General features: G+C 41.8%; 1 protein-coding gene across 1 annotated transcript in view; it reads left to right on the top strand.

The window, feature by feature from the left end:
* The window catches only part of LRGUK (leucine rich repeats and guanylate kinase domain containing), a 208160-nt gene that overhangs the window by 170270 nt on the left and 10872 nt on the right, over positions 1-27018 (top strand). Inside the window, exons 18-19 of the mRNA XM_053716389.1 lie at positions 11996-12130; positions 13127-13299. Coding sequence (XP_053572364.1) covers positions 11996-12130; positions 13127-13299 — 308 coding nt within the window. The remainder of the gene's footprint in view (positions 1-11995; positions 12131-13126; positions 13300-27018) is intronic.

Genomic DNA, 27018 nt, shown 5'->3' with positions numbered 1-27018 from the left:
GTTATATCTATGGCTGATGTCGCTGCTGCTTCTACCTTTTTGGTTGGACAGTTAAGCTCTGCAGTTGTCTTCAGACCCTGAATTATCTAACATTATTCTTTTACTTCAACTTGCAAATCACTTTATCTGCGATGGAATTTTTTATGTTATAAAAATCAGTATCAAATCTATGTCTTTAGCTATTCTTACTAGAAGAGCTTTTTGGCTTAAAATTTTGGAATGCTGACATTGTAATCTTGTTTTAGACACCATCTCTTTCTTTTAAAGGTAAGAACCTTTTTGGTTCTCAATTGGATTCAATTATTTTTACTATTACTGGGGTGAAATTAGTTTTTCTTCCCCAAGACAAAACATCTAGGGAAAAATTTTAAGCTTCCAATCGTTTTCATCCTTTTGAGAACAAAAACCTGCTCCCTTCCCTAAAGCCTCTGGCTCTAATTGGAAACCATCTTCTAATTGGAACACATCCAAACAATATAAGAACCCGAATCCAGCCCCTAAGCCATCATGAAGGTGCGACTACTAATCCAGTTCTTCTGGTGGGGGGCAGATTAAACTGTTTCAAGAATCTTGGGCCAACTCTATCGAAAATCACTGGATTCAGTATATTATTTCTCAGGGCTATCAAATTGGATTCAGAATAAGACCTCTCATGGGAAGATTCTTTCTAACCCATGTTCCAAAACACCCTGTAAAAGCTCGGGTCTTTCTGAAATGCATTTCAGATCTAGAACTTTTGGAGGTAATTGTTCCAGTTCCTCTTCAGGAACAAGTGTTGGGGTTTTATTCAAATCTTTTCATTGTCCCAAAGAAGGAAAATTCTTTCAGACCAATTTTGGATCTGAAAACTTTCGATTTGTAAGAGTCCTGACTTTCAAGATGGTGACTTTAAGGACTATTCTGCCTTTTGTTCAGTTTATGTCCACAATAGACTTACAAGATGCTTACCTTCACATCCCATTCCACCCAGATCACTATTGTTTTCTGAGATTCTCTTTTCAAGACAAACATCACCAATTTCTCACTTTTTCATTTGGACTAGAAACAGCTCTGAGAATATTCTCAAAGGTTTTTGGTGCCCTTCTATCTGTAATCAGAGAGCAGGGTATTGCAGTGTTTTCCTTATTTGGACGATATCTTGGTACAAGCTTAGCAGAATCTCACATGACACAACTATTTTTGTTTTTTTGAAGACATGGTTGGAGGATCAATTTACCAAAGAGTTTCTTGATTCCTCAGACAAGGGTCACCTTTTTTTGTTTCTAGATAGATTCAGTATTCAGTTAGACTCTAACTCTGACAGACAAGAGATGAATAAAACTGGTTTCTGCTTGTCTAAACCTTCAGTCTCTATCATTCCCTTCAGTGGCTATATGTATGGAAGTTTTAGGTCTCATGATTGCAGCATCAGACGCAATCCCCTTTGCTCATTTTTCATATGAGACCTCTTCAGCTTTACATGTTGCACCAATGGTGCAAGGGTTACACTCGGATATCACAACTGATATTCTTTAATCCCAACACTTAACTCTCTCTGACTTTATTCTTCAAGGGATCTTATTTGTTCGTCCTACCTGGTCTGTGATCTCCACAGATGCAAGTCTTACAGGTTGGGAAGGTGTCTGTGGGTCTCTGACAGCACAAGGAGTTTGGAATCCTTAAGAGATGAGGTTACCAATCTATATTCTGGAACTTTGTGCTCTCTTCAAACCCTTCAGGCGTGGCCCCTGTTGCAGAGAGAATCTTTCCATTGTTTTCAGACAGACATTATCACAACAGTGACATATGTACTATCTTGGGCGTAATCCAATTCCTGTCTAATCACTGTGATTCATATTCCAGGTGTAGACAATTGGAAACGGATTATCTCAGCCAACAGTCTCTACATCCTGAGGAGTGGTCCCTTCACCCAGATGTGTTCTATCGTATTGTTCAAATGTGGGGCCTTCCGGAGATCGATCTGATGGCCTCTCGTCTGAACAAGAAACTTCCCAGGTACCTTTCCAGGTCCAGGGATCCTCAGGCGGAAATGTTGGATGCACTAGCAGTATCCTGGTCTTATCAGCCAGCTTACGTTTTTCCCCTCTGGTTTTACTTCCAAGAGTGATTTTAAAGATCATAATGGAACAATCTTATGTGTTTTTGATAGCATCAGTGTGGCCTCTCAGGTTTTGGTATGCGGACCTTGTCCCATTGTCCAGTTGCAAGCCTCGGCCTCTTCCTCTAAGACCAGACTTTCTATCTCTAGGTCAGTTTTTCCATTCAGATCTCAAATCTCTAATCTTGAGGGCATGGAAATTGAACGTTTAGTCCTCAGTCATAAAAGTTTCTCTGACTATGATTAACGCTATAATTCAGGCTCACAAGCCTGTTTCAAGAAAGAGCTTCCACAAGGTTTGAAAAATGTATATTTCATGGTGTTCTTCCCATGATTACTCCTGGCATTCCTTTTGGATTCCTAGGATTCTCCAATTTCTTCAGGATGGTTTAGATAATGATTTGTCTGCCAATACTGTGAAAGGACAAATCTTTGCTCTTGCTGTTTTATTTCAAAGAAAGATTGCTAATCTTCCTGATATTCACTGTTTTGTTTAGGCTTTAATTCGTATTAAACCTGTCATAAATCTTTTTCTTCACCTTGGAGTCTTAATTTGGTATTGAAGATTTTACAGGCGTCTTCTTTTGAGCTTATGCATATTTTGGACATTAAACTACTTTCTCAGAAATTGTTGTTTCTATTGGCCAACTCTTCTGCTATAAGAGTCTCTGAATCGTCTGCTCTCTTTTGTGAGTCTCCTTATCTGATTTTTCATCAAGATAAAGCTGTTTTGCAGACTTCTTTCAAATTTTTTACCTTAAATTGTGAATTCTAACAACATTAATAGGGAAATTATTGTTCCTTCTTTATGTCCTAATCCTAAGATTTCTATTGAAAGTTCTTTGCATTCTTTGGACTTTGTTAGAGTTTTTAAATTCTATGTAGATGCTACTAAGGATTTCAGACAGACTTCTAGTCTATTTGTTTTTTTTTTCTGGTTCCAGAAAAGGTCAGACAGTGTCTGCCATTTCTTTAGCATCTTGGTTGAAACTGATTCACAAAGCTTATTTGGAGGCAGGTCAGTCTCCACCTCAGAGAATTACTGCTCTTTTTACTAGATCAGTTGCCACATCTTGGGTTTTCAAGAATGAAGCTTCAGCTGATCAAATCTGCAAAGCAGCCACTTAGTCTTCTTTGCATTCCTTTACTCAATTTTACCATTTTTATGTTTTTGCTTCTTCTGAAGCAGTTTTTGATAGAAAGGTTCTTCAGGCAGCTGTCTCAGTTTGATTCTAGTGCCTATATTTTGAGTTTTTTTTATTTTCAAAAAGACAATAACTTTTTGGATTTAATTTCTTAGCGACAATAGCTGTTTTTATTTTATCCCTCCCTTTATTGTTAATCGTGGACTTCCACAGCTTGGCAGGGCCGGACTGGGACATCAGACCAGCCCTGGAAATTTGTATAGACCGGCCTGGCCCAGCCCCGCCCCCTCTGACCCAGCCCCGCCCCCTCTGACCCAGCCCCGCCCCTCTGGCCCATTAATTGCTGTGCATTATTCCCAAACTTCTGGGAAAAAAAAGGTTTTAAAGGGACGTTGTAGTCCATTTTTATTTGCCACTAAGGGATGTAAAACACATTAGACAGTTCAGCAACAAATCATTAACATAAATCTTTGCTGTTTAATATATTTTTTTAAGAAAAGTTATTATTTTAAAATATCCACACTCAGGAGAGTACCACCCACCATTTGTAGTGCTTTCTTTTTTTAAAAAAAAGCATTTATGTTAAAGTGAACATTTTTAAACATCTTAGAGTATTTTTTTTTCTAAGAAAGGCACATTGATATCCTGAATGACATACTTGCAGAGACATATTCCTCTCCACCAATAGAAATTTTGTAATTGTCTTTATAAGCCAATGAGTATTATTAGGAAGTAGAAAGAACAAAGACAAAAAAAAATCCTGCTATGGGCTCTACGCGGGTTAAATTGTAGTGGTCATGTTGTAATACCTTATTATAAAATCGGGCTGATTTATATGCGTTCTATGCATGCTTGCATCCCACATAATTGATTTAATGGCTACTAGCCAGTACAGTGAGGGCTACACTTCCTTTTTAAGGCTATTGATGACAGCCTTACAAGTGTGTAAATTCCCCTAGGATCCAGTTTGCTGCTACACACGCAAATAAACATTTTACTGAGACCAAAACGAGGAACAATCATTTTCTTCTGTGCCCAGGTAAAATACCAGCCAGTGCAGATCGTTATATAGCAGCCCCGCATTATTTCCTGCAGCAAAAAAAATGACCTGATATATAAATAACATTCACGTCACTTCCTTTACTTTTACCGGAGCTGAAATCAGGGTTCCCTGGTTACTGAGAAGACTCAAAACAGGGAATGTGAAACAGTCTATAAACATAAGCATAGGCAGTAATTAATGACTATTTAAAAAGGTGTTTACCAGAATGACATTCTCTTACTCGTATGGACAGAGCTATACACCAAGGCATCACTGGGCAGTGTTTCTCTGCGTCTGTCAGAAAGGGGAGGGGCTGAAAGCAAGTGCGGCGAGAGACAGTGATATAGATTCTAATGGGGGATACTGAATCTGTTGGAACGCCCTCAGTAGGATTACTGGGTGGGCGGTTCAAAATGAGGGATATGGGCGGATTTGTAAGGAGGTGATGGGCGGTGATGTAAGGAGCGATGCGGCTAGTGAATTAGCCGAGCGGCAGCCCGTTGCGCTCCCTCACAACTTTGCTGCTCTCCAGAGTGTTCCAGACACGCTTTTGCAGCTGCCCCAGCCCAGCCTCTGCCGGCCCTCCAGGATTTTTCCCGGAATCCCGGCGGCCCAATCCGGCCCTGGTATTATATCCCATCAGTAACAAGCTTGTGTACCCCTGCCACCTATATGAAAGAACTTACCTAATGAATTCATTTCTTTCATGGTGGAAAGAAGCCACAAGATCCACCCATTTTTTGTTTGTTTTTTGTTGTTGCAATTTCTCTTGTAAGATGTATCGAGTCCACGGATTCATCCATACTTGTGGGATATTCTCCTTCCTAACAGGAAGTGGCAAAGAGAGCACCCACAGCAGAGCTGTCTATATAGCTCCCCCCTTAGCTCCACCCCCCCCAGTCATTCTCTTTGCCTGCTTAACTGCTAGGAAGGGTAAAGTTAGTGTGGTGACAAAAATGTTAGTTTTTATTTTCTCAAGCAAAAGTTTGTTATTTTGAATGGTACCGGTGTGTACTATTCACTCTCTGGCAGAAAAGGGATGAAGATTTCTGCAAGGAGGATGATGATCTTAGCACTTTGTAACTAAGATCCACTGCTGTTCTCACAAGGGCTGAAGAGTACAGGAAAACTTCAGTTGGGGGAACGGTTTGCATGCTAAGCTGCATTGAGGTATGTTCTGTCTATTTTTTTCTAGACAGACTGTGATAATTCTAGAAAAGGCTGGCAATATCCCCATGAGGGAAGGGTAAGCTGTATTCAGACACTTAGTAGGAATCCCAGCTTGCATAAAGGGCTCATTGGTTACTGGTGACACTGTTAGGAAAAAACGTTTTTTTATTGCAAACATAACGTTTTTTGAGGGACTTTAAGGGGTCATTGTGGCTTATTTAAGGGTTATTAACCCACATGGATAGTTTAGAAACACTCTGGTGTGTTTCGTTTAGGCCCCATAACATCGAGTGAAGTGGGAGGGGCCTATTGTCGCACCTCAGTTGCGCAGTTTCTTTTCCTCAGAGACATCCAGCTGCTTCTCCAGAGGGTCCTGCTGTGTTTGAGGGCTTAAAAGAAGTTTTTTCCCCCACAAATCTTTCCTAAAGGGCAGGTAGGCGCCACAGCAGAGCTGTGGCAAGGTGCTGAACGTTTTTTACCGATTTTTGACGTTTTGTCAATCCGGTTTTTACATTAAGGGGTTAATCGTTTATTTCTCTAGCTGTGCAATCTTACTAAGGCTTTATGATGCTACTGTTAAAAATTTCGTAAAGTTTACTGCTTTTTTACACTGTTTTACAGAGTTTGTGCATCTTTTTTTCTCTTAAAGGCACAGTACCGTTTTTTTCTAAGTATTATTTGCTTTAATTAAAGTGTTTTCCAAGCTTGCTTGTTTCATTACTAGCCTGTTTAACATGTCTGACATCAAGGAAATCCTTGTTCAATGTGTTTAGAAGCCATTGTGGAACCTCCTCTTAGAATGTGTCCCACTTGCACTGATATGTCTATAAATTATAAAGAGCATATTTTAGCACTTAAAAATATAGCAATAGATGATTCTCAGACAGAAGGAAATGAGTGTTTGACATCTAGCTCTCCCCAAGTGTCACAACCAGTAACGCCCGCACAAGTGACGCCAAGTACCTCTAGTGCGTCAAATTAATTTACTTTACAAGACATGGCCACAGTTATGAATAAAACCCTCACAGAGGTTTTCTCTAAACTGCCTGGTTTACAAGGAAAACATGACAGCTCTGGGTTAAGAACAAATGCTGAGCCGTCTGACGCTTTAGTAGCCGTATCCGACATACCCTCACGATGTTCTGAAGTAGGGGTAAGGGATTTGTTATCTGAGGGAGAAATTTCTGATTCAGGAAAGAAGCTCCCTCAGACAGATTCTGATATGACGGCCTTTAAATTTAAGCTTGAACACCTCCGCTTATTGCTCAGGGAGGTATAAGGGACTCTAGATGATTGTGACCCTATAGTGGTTCCAGAGAAATTGTGTAAAATGGACAAATACTTGGAGGTTCCTGTTTACACTGATGTTTTACTAGTCCCTAAGAGGATTGTGAATATTGTTACTAAGGAGTGGGATAAACCAGGTATTCCATTCGCTCCCCCTCCTGTTTTTAAGAAAATGTTTCCCATATCTGACACCATGCGGGACTCGTGGCAGACGGTTCCTAAGGTGGAGGGAGCTATTTCTACTCTTGCTAAGCGTACAATTATACCTATCAAAGACAGTTGTGCTTTCAAAGATCCTATGGATAAAAAATTAGAGGGTCTCCTGAAGAAAATTTTTGCTCATCAAGGTTTTCTTCTCCAACCTATTGCGTGCATTGTTCCTGTAACTACTGCAGCTGCTTTCTGGTCCGAGGCTCTAGAAGAGGCTCTTCAGATGGAGACTCCATTAGAGGATATTATGGATAGAATTAAGGCCCTTAAGTCGGCTAATTCTTTCATTACAGATGCCGCTTTCCAAATGGCTAAATTAGCGGCAAAGAATGCAGGTTTTGCCATTTTAGCACGCAGGGCGTTATGGCTTAAGTCCTGGTCTGCTGATGTATCATCAAAATCTAAACTTTTTAACATTCCTTTCAAAGGAAAGACCCTATTCGGGCCTGAACTGAAAGAGATTATTTCAGACATCACTGGAGGGAAAGGCCATGCCCTCCCTCAGGATAAAACAAATAAAATGAGGACCAAACAAAATAATTTTCGTTCCTTTCAGAACTTCAAGGGTGGTCCCGCTTCAGCTTCCCCTGCTGCAAAGCAAGAGGGGAATTTTGCCCAATCCAAGTCAGTCTGGAGACCTAACCAGGCTTGGAACAAGGGTAAACAGGCCAAGAAGCCTGCAGCTGCCTCTAAGATAGCATGAAGGGGTAGCCCACGATCCGGGACCGGATCTAGTAGGGGGCAGACTCTCTCTCTTCGCTCAGGCTTGGGCAAGAGATGTCCACGATTCCCGGGCTTTAGAAATTGTGTCCCAGGGATATCTTCTGGATTTCAAAGACTCCCCCCCCCCCCCAAGGGGGAGATTTCACATTTATCAATTGTCTGCAAACCAGACAAAGAGAGAGGCGTTCTTACGCTGTGTAGAAGACCTACATAACATGGGAGTGATCCGCCCAGTTCCAAAAGCGGAACAAGGGCTAGGGTTTTTCTCAAACCTGTTTGTGGTTCCCAAAATAGAGGGAACTTTCAGACCAATCTTGGATCTCAAAATTCTAAACAAATTCCTCTGACTACCATCATTCAAGATGGAGACTATTCGGACTATTCTACCGTTGATCCAGGAGGGTCAATATATGACTACCGTGGACTTAAAGGATGCGTATCTACACATCCCTATTCACAGAGATCATCATCAATTCCTCAGATTTGCCTTTCTGGACAGGCATTACCAGCTCGTGGCCCTTCCCTTCGGGTTGGCCACGGCTCCCAGAATTTTCACAAAGGTGCTAGGGTCCCTTTTGGCTGTTCTAAAACCGCAGGGCATAGCAGTGGCGCCTTATCTAGATGACATCTTAATTCAGGCGTCGACTTTCCAGCTAGCCAAGTTTCACACGGACATCGTGTTGGCTTTTCTGAGATCTCACGGGTGGAAGGTGAACATAAAAAAGAGTTCTCTCTTCCCTCTCACAAGAGTTTCCTTCCTAGGGACTCTGATAAACTCGGTAGAAATGAAAATATTTCTGACGGAGGTCAGAAAATCAAAACTCTTAACCACTTGCCGAGCTCTTCATTCCATTCCTCGGCCATATGTGGCTCACTGTATGGAGGTAATCGGACTCATGGTAGCGGCAATGGACATAGTTCCTTTTGCCCGCCTACACCTCAGACCACTGCAACTATGCATGCTCAAACAGTGGAATGGGGATTATGCAGATGTATCTCCTCAACTGCATCTGGACAAGGAGACCAGAGATGCTCTTCTCTGGTGCTTGTCTCAGGACCACCTGTCTCAGGGAATGTGTTTCCGCAGGCCAGAGTGGCTCATAGTAACGACAGATGCCAGCCTGCTAGGCTGGGGTGCAGTCTGGAACTCCCTAAAAGCACAGGGCTTATGGTCTCGGGAGGAAACTCTCCTCCCGATAAACATTCTAGAACTGAGAGCGATATTCAATGCGCTAGCTGCGGCCAAATTCATCAGATTTCAGTCGGACAACATCACGACTGTAGCTTATATCAATCATCAAGGAGGAACACGGAGTTCTCTAGCGATGATGGAGGTAACCAAAATAATCTGATGGGCGGAGGATCACTCTTGCCATCTCTCAGCAATCCATATCCCAGGGGTAGAGAACTGGGAGGCGGACTTTTCATCCGGGGAAGTGGGAGCTCCATCCGGAGATATTTGCCCAGCTGACTCAGCTATGGGGCACACCAGAATTGGATCTGATGGCGTCCCGGCAGAACGCCAAACTTCCTCGTTACTGGTCCAGGTCCCGGGATCCCCAGGCGGTACTGATAGATGCTCTAGCAGTGCCCTGGTCCTTCAATCTGGCCTATGTATTTCCACCGTTTCCTCTCCTCCCACGTCTGGATGCCAGAATCAAGCAGGAGAGAGCTTCAGTGATTCTGATAGCACCTGCGTGGCCACGCAGGACTTGGTATGCAGACCTAGTGGACATGTCATCGGTTCCACTGTGGACTCTGCCAATGAGGCAGGACCTTCTAATCCAAGGTCCTTTCAAGCATCCAAATCTAATTTCTCTCCGTCTGACTGCTTGCAGATTGAACGCCTGATTTTATCAAGCGTGGTTTCTCTGAGTCGGTCATTGATACCCTGATTCAAGCTAGAAAGCCTGTCACCAGGAAAATCTATCATAAGATTTGGCGCAAACATTTTTATTGGTGTGAATCCAAGGGTTACTCATGGAGTAAGATTAGGATTCCTAGGATATTGTCTTTTCTCCAAGAAGGATTGGAGAAGGGATTATCAGCTAGCTCCTTAAAAGGACAGATTTCTGCATTGTCTATTCTTTTACACAAGCGTCTGGCAGATGTCCCAGACCTTCAAGCGTTTAGTCAGAATCAAGCCTGTATTCAAACCTGTTGCTCCGCCATGAAGCCTAAACTTAGTTCTTAAAGTTCTTCAAGGGGTTCCGTTTGAACCTATGCATTCCATAGATATTAAGCTTCTATCTTGGAAAGTTCTGTTTTTAGTAGCTATCTCTTCGGCTCGAAGAGTTTCTGAGTTATCTGCTTTACAGTGTGACTCACTTTATCTTGTTTTCCATGCAGATAAGGTGGTTTTACGTACCAAACCTGGATTCCTTCCTAAGGTTGTTTCTAATAGGAATATCAATCAGGAAATTGTTGTTCCTTTGCTGTGTCCTAATCCTTCTTCAAAGAAGGAACGTCTGTTGCACTATCTTGATGTGGTTCGTGCTTTAAAGTTCTACTTACAAGCAACCAAAGATTTCCGTCAAACATCTTCATTGTTTGTTGTCTATTCTGGTAAGCGGAGAGGTCAAAAGGCTACGGCTACCTCTCTTTCTTTTTGGCTGAAAAGCATCATCCGATTGGCTTATGAGACTGCTGGCCAGCAGCCTCCTGAAAGAATTACTGCTCATTCTACTAGAGCAGTGGCTTCCACATGGGCTTTTAAAAATGAGGCTTCTGTTGAACAGATTTGTAAGGCGGCGACTTGGTCTTCTCTTCATACTTTTTCTAAATTTTACAAATTTGATACTTTTGCTTCTTCAGAGGCTATTTTTGGGAGAAAGGTTCTACAAGCAGTGGTGCCTTCCGTTTAAGGTACCTGTCTTGTCCCTCCCTTCATCCGTGTCCTAAAGCTTTGGTATTGGTATCCCACAAGTATGGATGAATCCGTGGACTCGATACATCTTACAAGAGAAAACAGAATTTATTCTTACCTGATAAATTTCTTTCTCTTGTTATGTATCGAGTCCATGGCCCGCCCTGTCTGTTTAAGACAGGAAGTATATTTTTATTTGAAAAACTTCAGTCACCTCTGCACCCTATAGTTTCAACTTTTTCTTCCTAGCCTTCGGTCGAATGACTGGGGGGTGGAGCTAAGGGAGGAGCTATATAGACAGCTCTGCTGTGGGTGCTCTCTTTGCCACTTCCTGTTAGGAAGGAGAATATCCCACAAGTATGGATGAATCTGTGGACTCGATACATCACAAGAGAGAGAAATTTATCAGGTAAGCATAAATTCTGTTTTTTATATAAAGCACATTTTTTTTCCTGCTCCTTGTTTTTATGCTTTTACTTCTTTTACACCTCACCAACTTAGCTATAAGTATGAGTGAGGTGGGAGGTGTATTTATAGGCATTTAGGGGTTGGGAAACTTTGCCCCCTCTTGGTAGGAATGTATATCCTATCAGTAACTAGCTCGTGGACTCTTGCCACCATGAAAGAAATGAATTTATCAGGTAAGTTCTTACATAAATTATGTTATCTTGCAGTACTGATGAGAATTCCTAGATAATCTCGCCATAGCAGAGAGCTTTAGAGCAGTATGACCCAAAAATAAATAATGAGTTTATTGACTTCAGTACTAGAAGGAATATATTTAGTTATTAAATGTTTAGATAAAGACATTGTAGTGTAAATCATCCTGAGGCTTTAGAGCAGAATTTCAAATGAGCTGTAGATTTTTTCGGACACATTTCAGTTTAAAACATTTCCATGAGGACATACCAAGGTATGCTCAGGATCGTGCATGTGTTGCAGGACTACATTTATACTATTTCTATAAAAACTGTTAAAAACACTGATACCATATAGTGCTCAACTCAACACATGTGCACGCTCATGAGCATACCTCAGTAGGCTGGTATTTAAAGCAGGGGGTGACTATCTGGTTGCTGAGGGGGCCACATGTGATCCTTTGCATTGGGTTTTACGGAATCTGGGAAAAAGTATAACTGAAAATCTGTGCTTGGGGGTGGCCACAACTCAAAGCGCCCTCTGGAGGAGAGAACAGTAGAAAAGAGTAAGTTGCAATCTTACCTAAATCTGGGCCACTGCACATTTTAAGGACATATCTTTTTGTGATTAATACCATAATTAACAAAGGAGAACAAGAGGTCAGTCTAATAATAGAAGTAAACAAAAGTATTTAAATCTGTACAGTCTGCCGGGATCATGAAAGCTAAATTTCAATGTTCATTGGTTACTTAATACGTGATTGTAATGTTTATAATAATGTTTTGTCGTGTAATGTTTAATGCTGATTTTTGTAGATGTCCCGTTACTGCGCCAGCAACACTGGGAACGCACCGTCTTTTACTAGACCCGGCATCGTGCTCATCTATGCTCCCGAGCGGGAGTAATGTTACTGGAGATCGCAGCCTGGCACTGGCCAGCCCTGATACCAGGCAAGTAAGATATAAGTGCCCATAGATTACACAGGTATAGAGTAACTCACAACCATAAGTCTGTTAAACTCTAAACATTTCTATCATGCAAAAAAATTAAATTACGTTTGTGTCTTTTTAACCCCTTAACGACCAGCACTGTACCCTGTAAGTGATCATTTTAGAAGTATAAACATTTGTAGAAACATTTGCTCTTTTTAGTCTACAGAGCTACTTATAACTGGATATTCTGATTAAAGCTCTTTCTTTTGAAAACTCCCAGGGATATTATTAATATATAATGGGCTCAGTGTACTAAGCAGTGTATGTTGCTTATTAGACCTTGCAGGGCAGGCTTGAACACTCAATGGGCGGCATTACACACTCAAGTGAGTGTGTCATGATACATCTGGGCAGCGGCCATACAGTGTCTGCTGTCTGTTCGATTCAAAGCCAGTTGGACAGTTTCCCAAGTCAGGAACCCAGCTTAGTTCATTGGGCCAAATGTGTTGTTTTATTACTGACTGTGAGGTTATCATGATATTATAAACCTATCTGATAGGGTCGTATCAGTGTTGCTGCTGTATTACACATTTGCTATCTCATAAAGGACTTTTAATAACCACAAAACCATTGGCTCACATTTGGCATCTCATGTCACCAGTTCAAATTTGAAATAACGGTATTGAATCATTTTAGCAGTTACTGAGTTATTAATACACCAAACAACCCCCACCTTCCATTATCCAGTCTTTGATAGTTATTGTAAGAGAGCTTTCTACTTGTTATCACCTAACCCCTAATTGGTAAGACTGGAAATTTAAATTAAATTATATTTTCAATATGAGCAAAATTCCTGGGCAGAATTTTTTTCTCTTATAATGGATCAATATCAAAGAACAGATTTACCTGCATCTTATCGGTGTTCTGTCATATTGATTACATAGTTATAGAATGTCTGTTCTCTTACTTCAGAAAATCTAATACACCCTCTTACTGCTCCCCTTAATGTTACAGCTCCAGAGAGTCACGGGCCAGTTCAGGCCTTTCTTTAGTCTCCTCAGCGGGCGCATTCTCTACAAGAAGATCATCTCAACAAACTCCGATCATTAATATTCACTCTCCTCCAGAAGATAAGATAGAGCCTCTGGATCTGTCTGGCCTTGGGCAAGGATCAGAGAGCACACCAGGTATGAGATGTTCTTATGTATCTACTACAGGAGCAGCGATTTCAGTTTATAATTTATAATTCAGTTACTGATGCAAAATGTGTCGCTCATCTCTAGATATGATGCGTCTGTATGTTGTACAGAGCATGTACAGCTGTTGTAGATAAATTATCTATTTTATTTTATCTATCATATTATCCTGGTAGAGTTCAAACTTAGCACATAACTAAAACCCTACAAATAGTTATGTCAAGTTAAGAAAACTATATTTTCTTTTTTGTCCTCTCTGGTCTCCCCAGCTGCCGCCTAGCTCCTTTACAATCCATAATGATGCCTCTGCCAGGCTCATCTTCCTTACTCGTCACTCTTCATCTCCTGCACCTCTCTGCCAATCCCTTCACTGGCTTCCTCTTGCCTTCAGGATTAAACACAAAATTCTCACTCTGGCATACAAAGTGCTCAACTGCACTTCTCCCCCCTACATCTCAGAACTTGTCTCCAGATACTCTCCCTCCCGTCCCCTTCGCTCCGCTCATGACCTCCTACTCTCCTCCTCTCTTGTTACTTCCTCACACTGCCGTTTACAGGAGTTCTCCAGACTGGCTCCCATCTTGTGGAACTCTCTGCCTCGCTCTACAAGACTCTCCCCTAGTTTTGAAAGCTTCAAGCATTCTCTAAAGACTCTACTGTTCAGGGATACATACAACCTACACTAACCTTTCTTTATACCAGTTCCTCTCCTCCATTACTATCCCCTGAACCCCCTTAGCATGTAAGCCTAAGAGCCCAGCTGTTTGTAGATCACCTTCTTAAGAGCTGACTACAACAGTGCGACTCTTGGCAGGGCCCTCTACCAGTTTAATCTCTATAAATGTTTTGTTGTATTCCGCCTATGTTTATAGCGCTGCAGAATTTGTTGGCGCTCTACAAATAACCGATAATAATAATTAGGAAAAAAATGTTCAGCAATATTGTATTTTGTCCAGCCAATCAAGACACGTAACACCATTTTTTGTTTTATTTCGGTGGAGCAGGTCCCTTTTGTGAGACAGAAGCAAATGGAATGGTACTTGCCCAGGAGTGGGTTTTAGCCTATAAAATCTAGGGGGTATAATACTAAATATTAAGGATGCAGAAGGTATTGGTAAAGGACCTTATCTTCTACTGACCCCTAGGAACCCTCTTCTCTTTCACTGATCTCAGTCCCTGCTTAGTATAAAGTGCTGGATAAGTTTAAAAACAAAAAAGAAATGGAGCTACCTTGCAAAATCAGGGCAGCTGGCACATTTGATATATGGGGGTGCAACCATAATAAATAGGGGTGCATAAACCTCCTAGAACTGTGCCTGCCATTTGTAGACTTCATATCACTTGATGTTTACAAATCACAAAAAAAATGTAATGAAACACAAAAACAGGCAAAAGCTATTGTCAGCCTTCACTACGGTGTGTGTGTGGTAATTATGATAGGGGTAATGGCTAGTGGGTAAGTTTTAATGGGGGTCTAGCGGTTTTTGTGGTGGGGGACTAATTGTGATGAGGATTGTGGTGGTTAGGAGTTAATTGCAATGGGGGGCCTGGCAGTTTAAATGTTAATAAAAGCTGGAGGCAGGTTTAGCAGTGAGAGAGTTCATTGTAATGGCGGGGTTATTGTGGTCTAGAAGTTGTTTTTTTTGCAATGGGGGTTCTGGCAGTTTAGGGTTTAATAGTGCAAAACCACATGCAAAACTATAGTGATGCACCAAAAAAGTTAACCAACTACTTATAATTTAAAGAGACATGAAACCCACAATTTTTCTTTAAAGGGACATAATACTCATATGCTAAGTCACTTGAAACTGATGCAGTATAACTATAAAAAGCTGACAGGAAAATATCACCTGAGCATCTCTATGTAAAAAAAGATATTATTTTACCTTACAATTTCCTCAGCTTAGCAGAGTAAGTTCTGTGTAAAAGTTATACTTCAGCTGCTGCCCAGCTGCATGTAAAAAAAAAGAAGAAATGAACTGCAGCCAATCAGCATCAGCAGTGCTGAGGTCATGAACTCTTTTACTGTGATCTCATGAGATTTGACTTAACTCTCATGAGATTTCATAGTAAACTTCCTTAAACTGAATAGAGAAATAGCATGAGTGTGCATGAGGCTCACTCCCTTGCCTGTCCCGGGACAGACATACTGATTTACTGCTTAAAGTCCTTAACAATTGGGTGAGAATACTTAGGACATTTTGAGGTAAAATATCTTTCTTTTTTATAGAGATGTTAAGGTGATGTTTTCTAGTCAACTTTTTAGAGCTATGCTGCATCACTTTCAAGTGTTTCAACATTTGGGTATTATGGCCCTTTAATGATTCAGATGGAGAATACAATTTTCTAATTTACTTTTATTATCTAATTTGTTTTGTTCTGTTGGCATAATTTTGTTGAAAATCATACCTAGGTAGACTCAGGAGGAGAAATGCATTACTAGGAGCTAGCTGTTGATTGGAGGCTGCACATTTGCCTCTTGCTACTGGCTCATCTGATATGTTCAGCTAGCTCTCAGTAGTGCATTGTTGCTCATTTAACACAGGATATGAAGAGAATAAAAACAGATTTGACAATAGAAGTAAATTGGAAAATTGTTTAAAATTGTATGTTCTGTCTTAATCATAAAAGATATTTGGGGGGTTTGATATCCCTTTTAGTGCAAAAATGGAAGCTGTAGTGATTTAGCTGGAGCAATATTACATTAGGGCTCCATACCGCTTGCATTTTTGCACTTGTAATCCGGCCCATAACAACTTAGTGTAAAGTAAGACACTGGGGAATTAAAATAATTCAACACATTTGCCCTGAAATGATTATTACAAACAAATGGGGGTTCACTCAGTTATTTTACAGTTTTTCATGTAATATGACAACCAATTGCTGCCAGAAAACAGAAATGAAGGAAGAGTACATGGAGCTCAGCAGCACACCCGTGTAATTGTAGTAATTAGTACCTGCTACTTGCTGACATATATGTTAGATTACATCATGGTGAGGATGTCATACAACATCACACATAACCAGACAATAGAGGCGCATGTTACATACACTATATACTACAGGCAGATTCATTTAACCCAGGACTTATAAACCAGGCCAGTGTCACCACATCAAACTGACCCATCTGGCATCTACCTGCTTGTAGCTAACCCGTATGCTACATATCTCTTGTGTCCTACTTGAAGTGTCAGCTATTTCTTCTGTCCTACCTGAAATGTCAGCTATTTCTTCTGTCCAACCTGGTGTCGGCTATTTCTTCAGTTCTACATGAAGTGTCAGCTATTTCTTCTGTCCTACCTGAAGTGTCGGCTATTTCTTCTGTCCTATCTGAAGTGTCGGCTATTTCTTCTGTCCTACCTGAAGTGTCAGCTATTTCTTCTGTCCTACCTGAAGTGTCAGCTATTTCTTCTGTCCTATCTGAAGTGTCAGCTATTTCTTCTATCCTATCTGAAGTGTCAGCTATTTCTTCTGTCCTACCTGTAGTGTCAGCTATTTCTTCTGTCCTATCTGAAGTGTCAGCTATTTCTTCAGTTCTACCTGAAGTGTCAGCTATTTCTTCTGTCCTACCTGAAGTGTCAGCTTTTTCTTCTGTCCTACCTGAAGTGTCAGCTATTTCTTCTGTCCTACCTGAAGTGTCAGCTATTTCTTCTGTCCTATCTGAAGTGTCAGCTATTTCTTCTGTCCTACCTGAAGTGTCAGCTATTTCTTCTGTCCTACCTGAAATGTCAGCTATTTCTTCAGTTCTACCTGAAGTTTCAGCTATTTCTTCTGTCATACCTGAAGTGTCAGCTTTTTCTTCTGTCCTACCTGAAGTGTCAGCTATTTCTTCTGTCCTACCTGAAGTGTCAGCTATTTCTTCTGTCCTACCTGAAGTGTCAGCTATTTCTTCTGTCCTACCTGAAGTGTCAGCTATTTCTTCTGTCCTACCTGAAGTGTCAGCTATTTCTTCTGTCCTACCTGAAGTGTCAGCTATTTCTTCTGTCCTACCTGAAGTGTCAGCTATTTCTTCTGTCGAAGTGTCAGCTATTTCTTCTGTCCTATCTGAAGTGTCAGCTATTTCTTCTGTCCTATCTGAAGTGTCAGCTATTTCTTCTGTCCTACCTGAAGTGTCAGCTATTTCTTCTGTCCTACCTGAAGTGTCAGCTATTTCTTCTGTCCTACCTGAAGTGTCAGCTATTTCTTCTGTCCTACCTGAAGTGTCAGCTATTTCTTCAGTTCTACCTGAAGTGTCAGCTATTTCTTCTGTCCTACCTGAAGTGTCAGCTATTTCTTCTGTCCTACCTGAAGTGTCAGCTATTTCTTCTGTCCTACCTGAAGTGTCAGCTATTTCTTCTGTCCTACCTGAAGTGTCAGCTATTTCTTCTGTCCTACCTGAAGTGTCAGCTATTTCTTCTGTCCTATCTGAAGTGTCAGCTATTTCTTCTGTCCTATCTGAAGTGTCAGCTATTTCTTCTGTCCTACCTGAAGTGTCAGCTATTTCTTCTGTCCTACCTGAAGTGTCAGCTATTTCTTCTGTCCTACCTGGTGTCAGCTATTTCTTCTTTCCTACCTGAAGTGTCAGCTATTTCTTCTGTCCTACCTGAAGTGTCAGCTATTTCTTCTGTCCTACCTGAAGTGTCAGCTATTTCTTCTGTTAAGTGTGATCAGTCCACGGGTCATCATTACTTCTGGGATATTACTCCTCCCCAACAGGAAGTGCAAGAGGATTCACCCAGCAGAGCTGCATATAGCTCCTCCCCTCTACGTCACTCCCAGTCATTCTCTTGCACCCAACGACTAGATAGGATGTGTGAGAGGACTATGGTGATTATACTTAGTTTTATATCTTCAATCAAAAGTTTGTTATTTTAAAATAGCACCGGAGTGTGTTATTACCTCTCTGGCAGAGTTTGAAGAAGAATCTACCAGAGTTTTGCTATGATTTTAGCCGGAGTAGTTAAAATCATATTGCTGTTCTCGGCCATCTGAGGAGTGAGGTAAACTTCAGATCAGGGGACAGCGGGCAGATGAATCTGCATAGAGGTATGTAGCAGTTTTTATTTTCTGACAATGGAATTGATGAGAAAATCCTGCCATACCGATATAATGTCATGTATGTATACTTTACACTTCAGTATTCTGGGGAATGGTACTTCACTAGAATTACACTGTAAGAAATACATAAAGCTGTTTAATAACTAGAGATTATGTTTAACGTTTTTGCTGGAATGTAAAATCGTTTTCATTTGCTGAGGTACTGTGTGAATAAATGTTTGGGCACTATTTTTCCACTTGGCAGTTGCTTAATCTGTTTTTCTGACAGTTTCTGTTCTCCCTCACTGCTGTGTGTGAGGGGGAGGGGCCGTTTTTTGGCGCTTTTACTATGCATCAAATATTTCAGTCAGCAACTCATTGTATTCCCTGCATGATCCGGTTCATCTCTACAGAGCTCAGGGGTCTTCAAAACTTATTTTGAGGGAGGTAATTTCTCTCAGCAGAGCTGTGAGAATTATAGTTTGACTGAGATAAAAAACGTTTATTCTGTAATTTGTTTCCTGCTTTCAGAATTTGTTATCTTTGCTAATGGGATTAAACCTTTGCTAAAGTTGTGTTGTTTACAAGGATTGAGGCTATAACTGTTTCAATTTATTAATTTTCAACTGTCATAGATCTTCTGTGCTTCTTAAAGGCACAGTACGTTTTAATATTATTCTAATTGAATTGTATTTCCAAGTTGCAAGTTTATTTGCTAGTGTGTTAAACATGTCTGATTCAGAGGATGATACCTGTGTCATTTGTTGCAATGCCAAAGTGGAGCCCAATAGAAATTTATGTACTAACTGTATTGATGCTACTTTAAATAAAAGTCAATCTGTACAAATTGAACAAATTTCACCAAACAACGAGGGGAGAGTTATGCCGACTAACTCGCCTCACGTGTCAGTACCTACATCTCCCGCTCAGAGGGAGGTGCGTGATATTGTAGCGCCGAGTACATCTGGGCGGCCATTACAAATCACATTACAGGATATGGCTACTGTTATGACTGAGGTTTTGGCTAAATTACCAGAACTAAGAGGTAAGCGTGATCACTCTGGGGTGAGAACAGAGTGCGCTGATAATATTAGGGCCATGTCAGACACTGCGTCACAGGTGGCAGAACATGAGGACGGAGAACTTCATTCTGTGGGTGACGGTTCTGATCCAAACAGACTGGATTCAGATATTTCAAATTTTAAATTTAAACTGGAAAACCTCCGTATATTACTAGGGGAGGTGTTAGCGGCTCTGAATGATTGTAACACAGTTGCAATACCAGAGAAAATGTGTAGGTTGGATAAATATTTTGCGGTACCGACGAGTACTGAGGTTTTTCCTATACCTAAGAGACTTACTGAAATTGTTACTAAGGAGTGGGATAGACCCGGTGTGCCGTTCTCACCCCCTCCGATATTTAGAAAAATGTTTCCAATAGACGCCACCACAAGGGACTTATGGCAAACGGTCCCTAAGGTGGAGGGAGCAGTTTCTACCTTAGCTAAGCGTACCACTATCCCGGTGGAGGATAGCTGTGCTTTTTCAGATCCAATGGATAAAAAGTTAGAGGGTTACCTTAAGAAAATGTTTGTTCAACAAGGTTTTATATTGCAACCCCTTGCATGCATTGCGCCGATCACGGCTGCAGCGGCATTCTGGATTGAGTCTCTGGAAGAGAACATTGGTTCAGCTACTCTGGACGACATTACGGACAGGCTTAGAGTCCTTAAACTAGCTAATTCATTCCTTTCGGAGGCCGTAGTACATCTTACTAAACTTACGGCGAAGAATTCAGGATTCGCCATTCAGGCACGCAGGGCGCTGTGGCTAAAATCCTGGTCAGCTGATGTTACTTCTAAGTCTAAATTGCTTAATATACCTTTCAAAGGGCAGACCTTATTCGGGCCCGGGTTGAAAGAGATTATCGCTGACATTACAGGAGGTAAAGGCCATGCCCTGCCTCAGGACAAAGCCAAAGCCAAGACTAGACAGTCTAATTTTCGTTCCTTTCGTAATTTCAAAGCAGGAGCAGCATCAACTTCCTCTGCACCAAAACAGGAAGGAGCTGTTGCTCGCTACAGACAAGGCTGGAAACCTAACCAGTCCTGGAACAAGGGCAAGCAGACTAGGAAACCTGCTGCTGCCCCTAAAACAGCATGAATTGAGGGCCCCCGATCCGGGATCGGATCTAGTGGGGGGCAGACTTTCTCTCTTCGCCCAGGCTTGGGCAAGAGATGTTCAGGATCCCTGGGCGCTAGAGATAATATCTCAGGGATACCTTCTGGACTTCAAATACTCTCCTCCAAGAGAGAGATTTCATCTGTCAAGATTGTCAACAATCCAGACAAAGAAAGAGGCGTTTCTACGCTGCGTACAAGAGCTCTTGTTAATGGGAGTAATCCATCCAGTTCCACGATCGGAACAGGGACAGGGGTTTTACTCAAATCTGTTTGTGGTTCCCAAAAAAGAGGGAACTTTCAGACCAATCCTGGACTTAAAGATCCTAAACAAATTCCTAAGAGTTCCATCGTTCAAGATGGAGACTATTCGGACAATTTTACCTATGATCCAAGAGGGTCAATACATGACCACTGTAGATTTAAAAGATGCTTACCTTCACATACCGATTCACAAAGATCATTATCGGTACCTAAGGTTTGCCTTCCTAGACAGGCATTACCAGTTTGTGGCTCTTCCATTCGGATTGGCTACAGCTCCAAGAATCTTCACAAAGGTTCTGGGTGCTCTTCTGGCGGTACTAAGACCGCGGGGAATCTCGGTAGCTCCATACCTAGACGACATTCTGATACAAGCTTCAAGCTTTCAAACTGCCAAGTCTCATACAGAGTTAGTGCTGGCATTTCTAAGGTCACATGGATGGAAGGTGAACGAAAAGAAAAGTTCACTCGTTCCACTCACAAGAGTTCCCTTCCTGGGGACTCTTATAGATTCTGTAGAAATGAAGATTTACCTGACAGAGGACAGGCTAACAAGACTTCAAAGTGCTTGCCGCACCCTTCATTCCATTCAACACCTGTCAGTGGCTCAATGCATGGAGGTAATCGGCTTAATGGTAGCGGCAATGGACATAGTACCCTTTGCACGCTTACACCTCAGACCACTGCAACTGTGCATGCTAAGTCAGTGGAATGGGGATTACTCAGACTTATCCCCTTCTCTGAATCTGGATCAAGAGACCAGAAATTCTCTTCTATGGTGGCTTTCTCGGCCGCATCTGTCCAGGGGGATGCCATTCAGCAGACCAGACTGGACAATTGTAACAACAGACGCCAGCCTTCTAGGTTGGGGTGCCGTCTGGAATTCTCTGAAGGCTCAGGGACAATGGAGTCAGGAGGAGAGTCTCCTGCCAATAAACATTCTGGAATTGAGAGCAGTTCTCAATGCCCTCCTGGCTTGGCCCCAGTTGACAACTCGGGGGTTCATCAGGTTTCAGTCGGACAACATCACGACTGTAGCTTACATCAACCATCAGGGAGGGACAAGAAGCTCCCTAGCTATGATGGAAGTATCAAAGATAATTTGCTGGGCAGAGTCTCACTCTTGCCACCTGTCAGCAATCCACATCCCGGGAGTGGAGAACTGGGAGGCGGATTTCTTAAGTCGTCAGACTTTTCATCCGGGGGAGTGGGAACTTCATCCGGAGGTCTTTGCCCAAATACTTCGACGTTGGGGCAAACCAGAGATAGATCTCATGGCGTCTCGACAGAACGCCAAGCTTCCTCGTTACGGGTCCAGATCCAGGGATCCAGGAGCAGTCCTGATAGATGCTCTGACAGCACCTTGGGACTTCAGGATGGCTTACGTGTTTCCACCCTTCCCGTTGCTTCCTCGATTGATTGCCAGAATCAAACAAGAGAGAGCATCAGTGATTCTAATAGCACCTGCGTGGCCACGCAGGACTTGGTATGCAGACCTGGTGGACATGTCATCCTGTCCACCTTGGTCTCTACCTCTGAAACAGGACCTTCTGATACAGGGTCCCTTCAAACATCAAAATCTAACTTCTCTGAAGCTGACTGCTTGGAAATTGAACGCTTGATTTTATCAAGACGTGGATTTTCTGAGTCAGTTATTGATACCTTAATACAGGCTAGGAAACCTGTTACCAGAAAGATTTACCATAAGATATGGCGTAAATACCTATATTGGTGTGAATCCAAAGGTTACTCTTGGAGTAAGGTTAGGATTCCTAGGATATTGTCTTTTATACAAGAAGGTTTAGAAAAGGGTTTATCTGCTAGTTCATTAAAGGGACAGATCTCAGCTCTGTCCATTCTGTTACACAAACGTCTGTCAGAAGTTCCTGACGTCCAGGCTTTTTGTCAGGCTTTGGCCAGAATTAAGCCTGTGTTTAAAACTGTTGCTCCACCATGGAGTTTAAACCTTGTTCTTAATGTTTTACAGGGCGTTCCGTTTGAACCCCTTCATTCCATTGATATAAAGTTGTTATCTTGGAAAGTTCTATTTTTAATGGCTATTTCCTCGGCTCGAAGAGTCTCTGAATTATCAGCCTTACATTGTGATTCTCCTTATTTGATTTTTCATTCGGATAAGGTAGTCCTGCGTACTAAACCTGGGTTCTTACCTAAGGTAGTTACTAACAGGAATATCAATCAAGAGATTGTTGTTCCTTCTTTATGCCCAAATCCTTCTTCAAAGAAGGAACGTCTACTGCACAACCTGGATGTAGTCCGTGCTCTAAAATTTTACTTACAGGCAACTAAGGAATTTCGACAAACGTCTTCTCTGTTTGTCATTTACTCTGGGCAGAGGAGAGGTCAAAAAGCTTCCGCTACCTCTCTTTCTTTTTGGCTTCGTAGCATAATTCGTTTAGCTTATGAGACTGCTGGACAGCAGCCTCCTGAAAGAATTACAGCTCATTCTACTAGAGCTGTGGCTTCCACTTGGGCCTTCAAGAATGAGGCCTCTGTTGAACAGATTTGCAAGGCTGCAACTTGGTCTTCGCTTCATACTTTTTCCAAATTTTACAAATTTGACACTTTTGCTTCATCGGAGGCTATTTTTGGGAGAAAGGTTCTTCAGGCAGTGGTTCCTTCTGTATAAAGAGCCTGCCTATCCCTCCCGTCATCCGTGTACTTTTGCTTTGGTATTGGTATCCCAGAAGTAATGATGACCCGTGGACTGATCACACTTAACAGAAGAAAACATAATTTATGCTTACCTGATAAATTCCTTTCTTCTGTAGTGTGATCAGTCCACGGCCCGCCCTGTTTTTTAAGGCAGGTAAATATTTTTTAATTTATACTCCAGTCACCACTTCACCCTTGGCTTTTCCTTTCTCGTTGGTCCTTGGTCGAATGACTGGGAGTGACGTAGAGGGGAGGAGCTATATGCAGCTCTGCTGGGTGAATCCTCTTGCACTTCCTGTTGGGGAGGAGTAATATCCCAGAAGTAATGATGACCCGTGGACTGATCACACTACAGAAGAAAGGAATTTATCAGGTAAGCATAAATTATGTTTTCTTCTGTCCTATCTGAAGTGTCAGCTATTTCTTCTGTCCTACCTGAAGTGTCAGCTATTTCTTCTGTCGAAGTGTCAGCTATTTCTTCTGTCCTATCTGAAGTGTCAGCTATTTCTTCTGTCCTACCTGAAGTGTCAGCTATTTCTTCTGTCCTATCTGAAGTGTCAGCTATTTCTTCTGTCCTATCTGAAGTGTCAGCTATTTCTTCTGTCCTACCTGAAGTGTCTGCTATTTCTTCTGTCCTACCTGAAGTGTCAGCTATTTCTTCTGTCCTACCTGAAGTGTCAGCTATTTCTTCTGTCCTACCTGAAGTGTCAGCTATTTCTTCTGTCCTATCTGAAGTGTCAGCTATTTCTTCTGTCCTACCTGAAGTGTCAGCTATTTCTTCTGTCCTACCTGAAGTGTCAGCTATTTCTTCTGTCCTACCTGAAGGGTCAGCTATTTCTTCTGTCCTACCTGGTGTCAGCTATTTCTTCTGTCCTACCTGAAGTGTCAGCTATTTCTTCTGTCCTATCTGAAGTGTCAGCTATTTCTTCTGTCCTATCTGAAGTGTCAGCTATTTCTTCTGTCCTACCTGAAGTGTCAGCTATTTCTTCTGTCCTATCTGAAGTGTAAGCTATTTCTTCAGTTCTACCTGAAGTGTCAGCTATTTCTTCTGTCCTACCTGAAGTGTCAGCTTTTTCTTCTGTCCTACCTGAAGTGTCAGCTATTTCTTCTGTCCTACCTGAAGTGTCAGCTATTTCTTCTGTCCTATCTGAAGTGTCAGCTATTTCTTCTGTCCTACCTGAAGTGTCAGCTATTTCTTCTGTCCTACCTGAAATGTCAGCTATTTCTTCAGTTCTACCTGAAGTTTCAGCTATTTCTTCTGTCCTACCTGAAGTGTCAGCTATTTTTTCTGTCCTACCTGAAGTGTCAGCTATTTCTTCTGTCCTACCTGAAGTGTCAGCTATTTCTTCTGTCGAAGTGTCAGCTATTTCTTCTGTCCTACCTGAAGTGTCAGCTATTTCTTCTGTCCTACCTGAAGTGTCAGCTATTTCTTCTGTCCTACCTGAAGTGTCAGCTATTTCTTCTGTCGAAGTGTCAGCTATTTCTTCTGTCCTATCTGAAGTGTCAGCTATTTCTTCTGTCCTATCTGAAGTGTCAGCTATTTCTTCTGTCCTACCTGAAGTGTCAGCTATTTCTTCTGTCCTACCTGAAGTGTCAGCTATTTCTTCTGTCCTACCTGAAGTGTCAGCTATTTCTTCAGTTCTACCTGAAGTGTCAGCTATTTCTTCTGTCCTACCTGGTGTCAGCTATTTCTTCTGTCCTACCTGAAGTGTCAGCTATTTCTTCTGTCCTACCTGAAGTGTCAGCTATTTCTTCTGTCCTATCTGAAGTGTCAGCTATTTCTTCTGTCCTACCTGAAGTGTCAGCTATTTCTTCTGTCCTACCTGAAGTGTCAGCTATTTCTTCTGTCCTACCTGAAGTGTCAGCTATTTCTTCTGTCGAAGTGTCAGCTATTTCTTCTGTCCTACCTGAAGTGTCAGCTATTTCTTCTGTCCTACCTGGTGTCAGCTATTTCTTCTGTCCTACCTGAAGTGTCATCTATTTCTTCTGTCCTACCTGAAGTGTCAGCTATTTCTTCTGTCCTACCTGAAGTGTCAGCTATTTCTTCTGTCGAAGTGTCAGCTATTTCTTCTGTCCTACCTGAAGTGTCAGCTATTTCTTCTGTCCTACCTGGTGTCAGCTATTTCTTCTGTCCTACCTGAAGTGTCAGCTATTTCTTCTGTCGAAGTGTCAGCTATTTCTTCTGTCCTATCTGAAGTGTCAGCTATTTCTTCTGTCCTACCTGAAGTGTCAGCTATTTCTTCTGTCCTACCTGAAGTGTCAGCTATTTCTTCTGTCCTACCTGAAGTGTCAGCTATTTCTTCAGTTCTACCTGAAGTGTCAGCTATTTCTTCTGTCCTACCTGGTGTCAGCTATTTCTTCTGTCCTACCTGAAGTGTCAGCTATTTCTTCTGTCCTACCTGAAGTGTCAGCTATTTCTTCTGTCCTATCTGAAGTGTCAGCTATTTCTTCTGTCCTACCTGAAGTGTCAGCTATTTCTTCTGTCCTACCTGAAGTGTCAGCTATTTCTTCTGTCCTACCTGAAGTGTCAGCTATTTCTTCTGTCGAAGTGTCAGCTATTTCTTCTGTCCTACCTGAAGTGTCAGCTATTTCTTCTGTCCTACCTGGTGTCAGCTATTTCTTCTGTCCTACCTGAAGTGTCATCTATTTCTTCTGTCCTACCTGAAGTGTCAGCTATTTCTTCTGTCCTATCTGAAGTGTCAGCTATTTCTTCTGTCCTACCTGAAGTGTCAGCTATTTCTTCTGTCCTACCTGAAGTGTCAGCTATTTCTTCTGTCCTACCTGAAGTGTCAGCTATTTCTTCTGTCGAAGTGTCAGCTATTTCTTCTGTCCTATCTGAAGTGTCAGCTATTTCTTCTGTCCTACCTGAAGTGTCAGCTATTTCTTCTGTCCTATCTGAAGTGTCAGATATTTCTTCTGTCCTATCTGAAGTGTCAGCTATTTCTTCTGTCCTACCTGAAGTGTCTGCTATTTCTTCTTTCCTACCTGAAGTGTCATCTATTTCAGATAGCTATTTCAGATAGGACTTCAGATAGGACAGAAGAAATAGCTGACACTTCAGGTAGGACAGAAGAAATAGCTGACACTTCAGATAGGACAGAAGAAATAGCTGACATTTCAGGTAGGACAGAAGAAATAGCTGACACTTCAGGTAGGACAGAAGAAATAGCTGACACTTCAGATAGGACAGAAGAAATAGCTGACACTTCAGGTAGGACAGAAGAAATAGCTCACACTTCAGATAGGACAGAAGAAATAGCTGACACTTCGACAGAAGAAATAGCTGACACTTCAGGTAGGACAGAAGAAATAGCTGACACTTCAGATAGGACAGAAGAAATAGCTGACACTTCAGATAGGACAGAAGAAATAGCTGACACTTCAGGTAGGACAGAAGAAATAGTTGACACTTCAGGTAGGACAGAAGAAATAGCTTACACTTCAGGTAGGACAGAAGAAATAGTTGACACTTCAAGTAGGACAGAAGAAATAGCTGACATTTCAGGTAGGACAGAAGAAATAGCTGACACTTCAGATAGGACAGAAGAAATAGCTGACACTTCAGGTAGGACAGAAGAAA

Source organism: Bombina bombina, chromosome 6 (assembly GCF_027579735.1).
Source record: "Bombina bombina isolate aBomBom1 chromosome 6, aBomBom1.pri, whole genome shotgun sequence".
Classification (NCBI taxonomy): Eukaryota; Metazoa; Chordata; class Amphibia; order Anura; family Bombinatoridae; genus Bombina; species Bombina bombina.
Note: the sequence above shows the minus strand (reverse complement) of the source record. Positions and strands in the feature narration are given on the sequence as shown.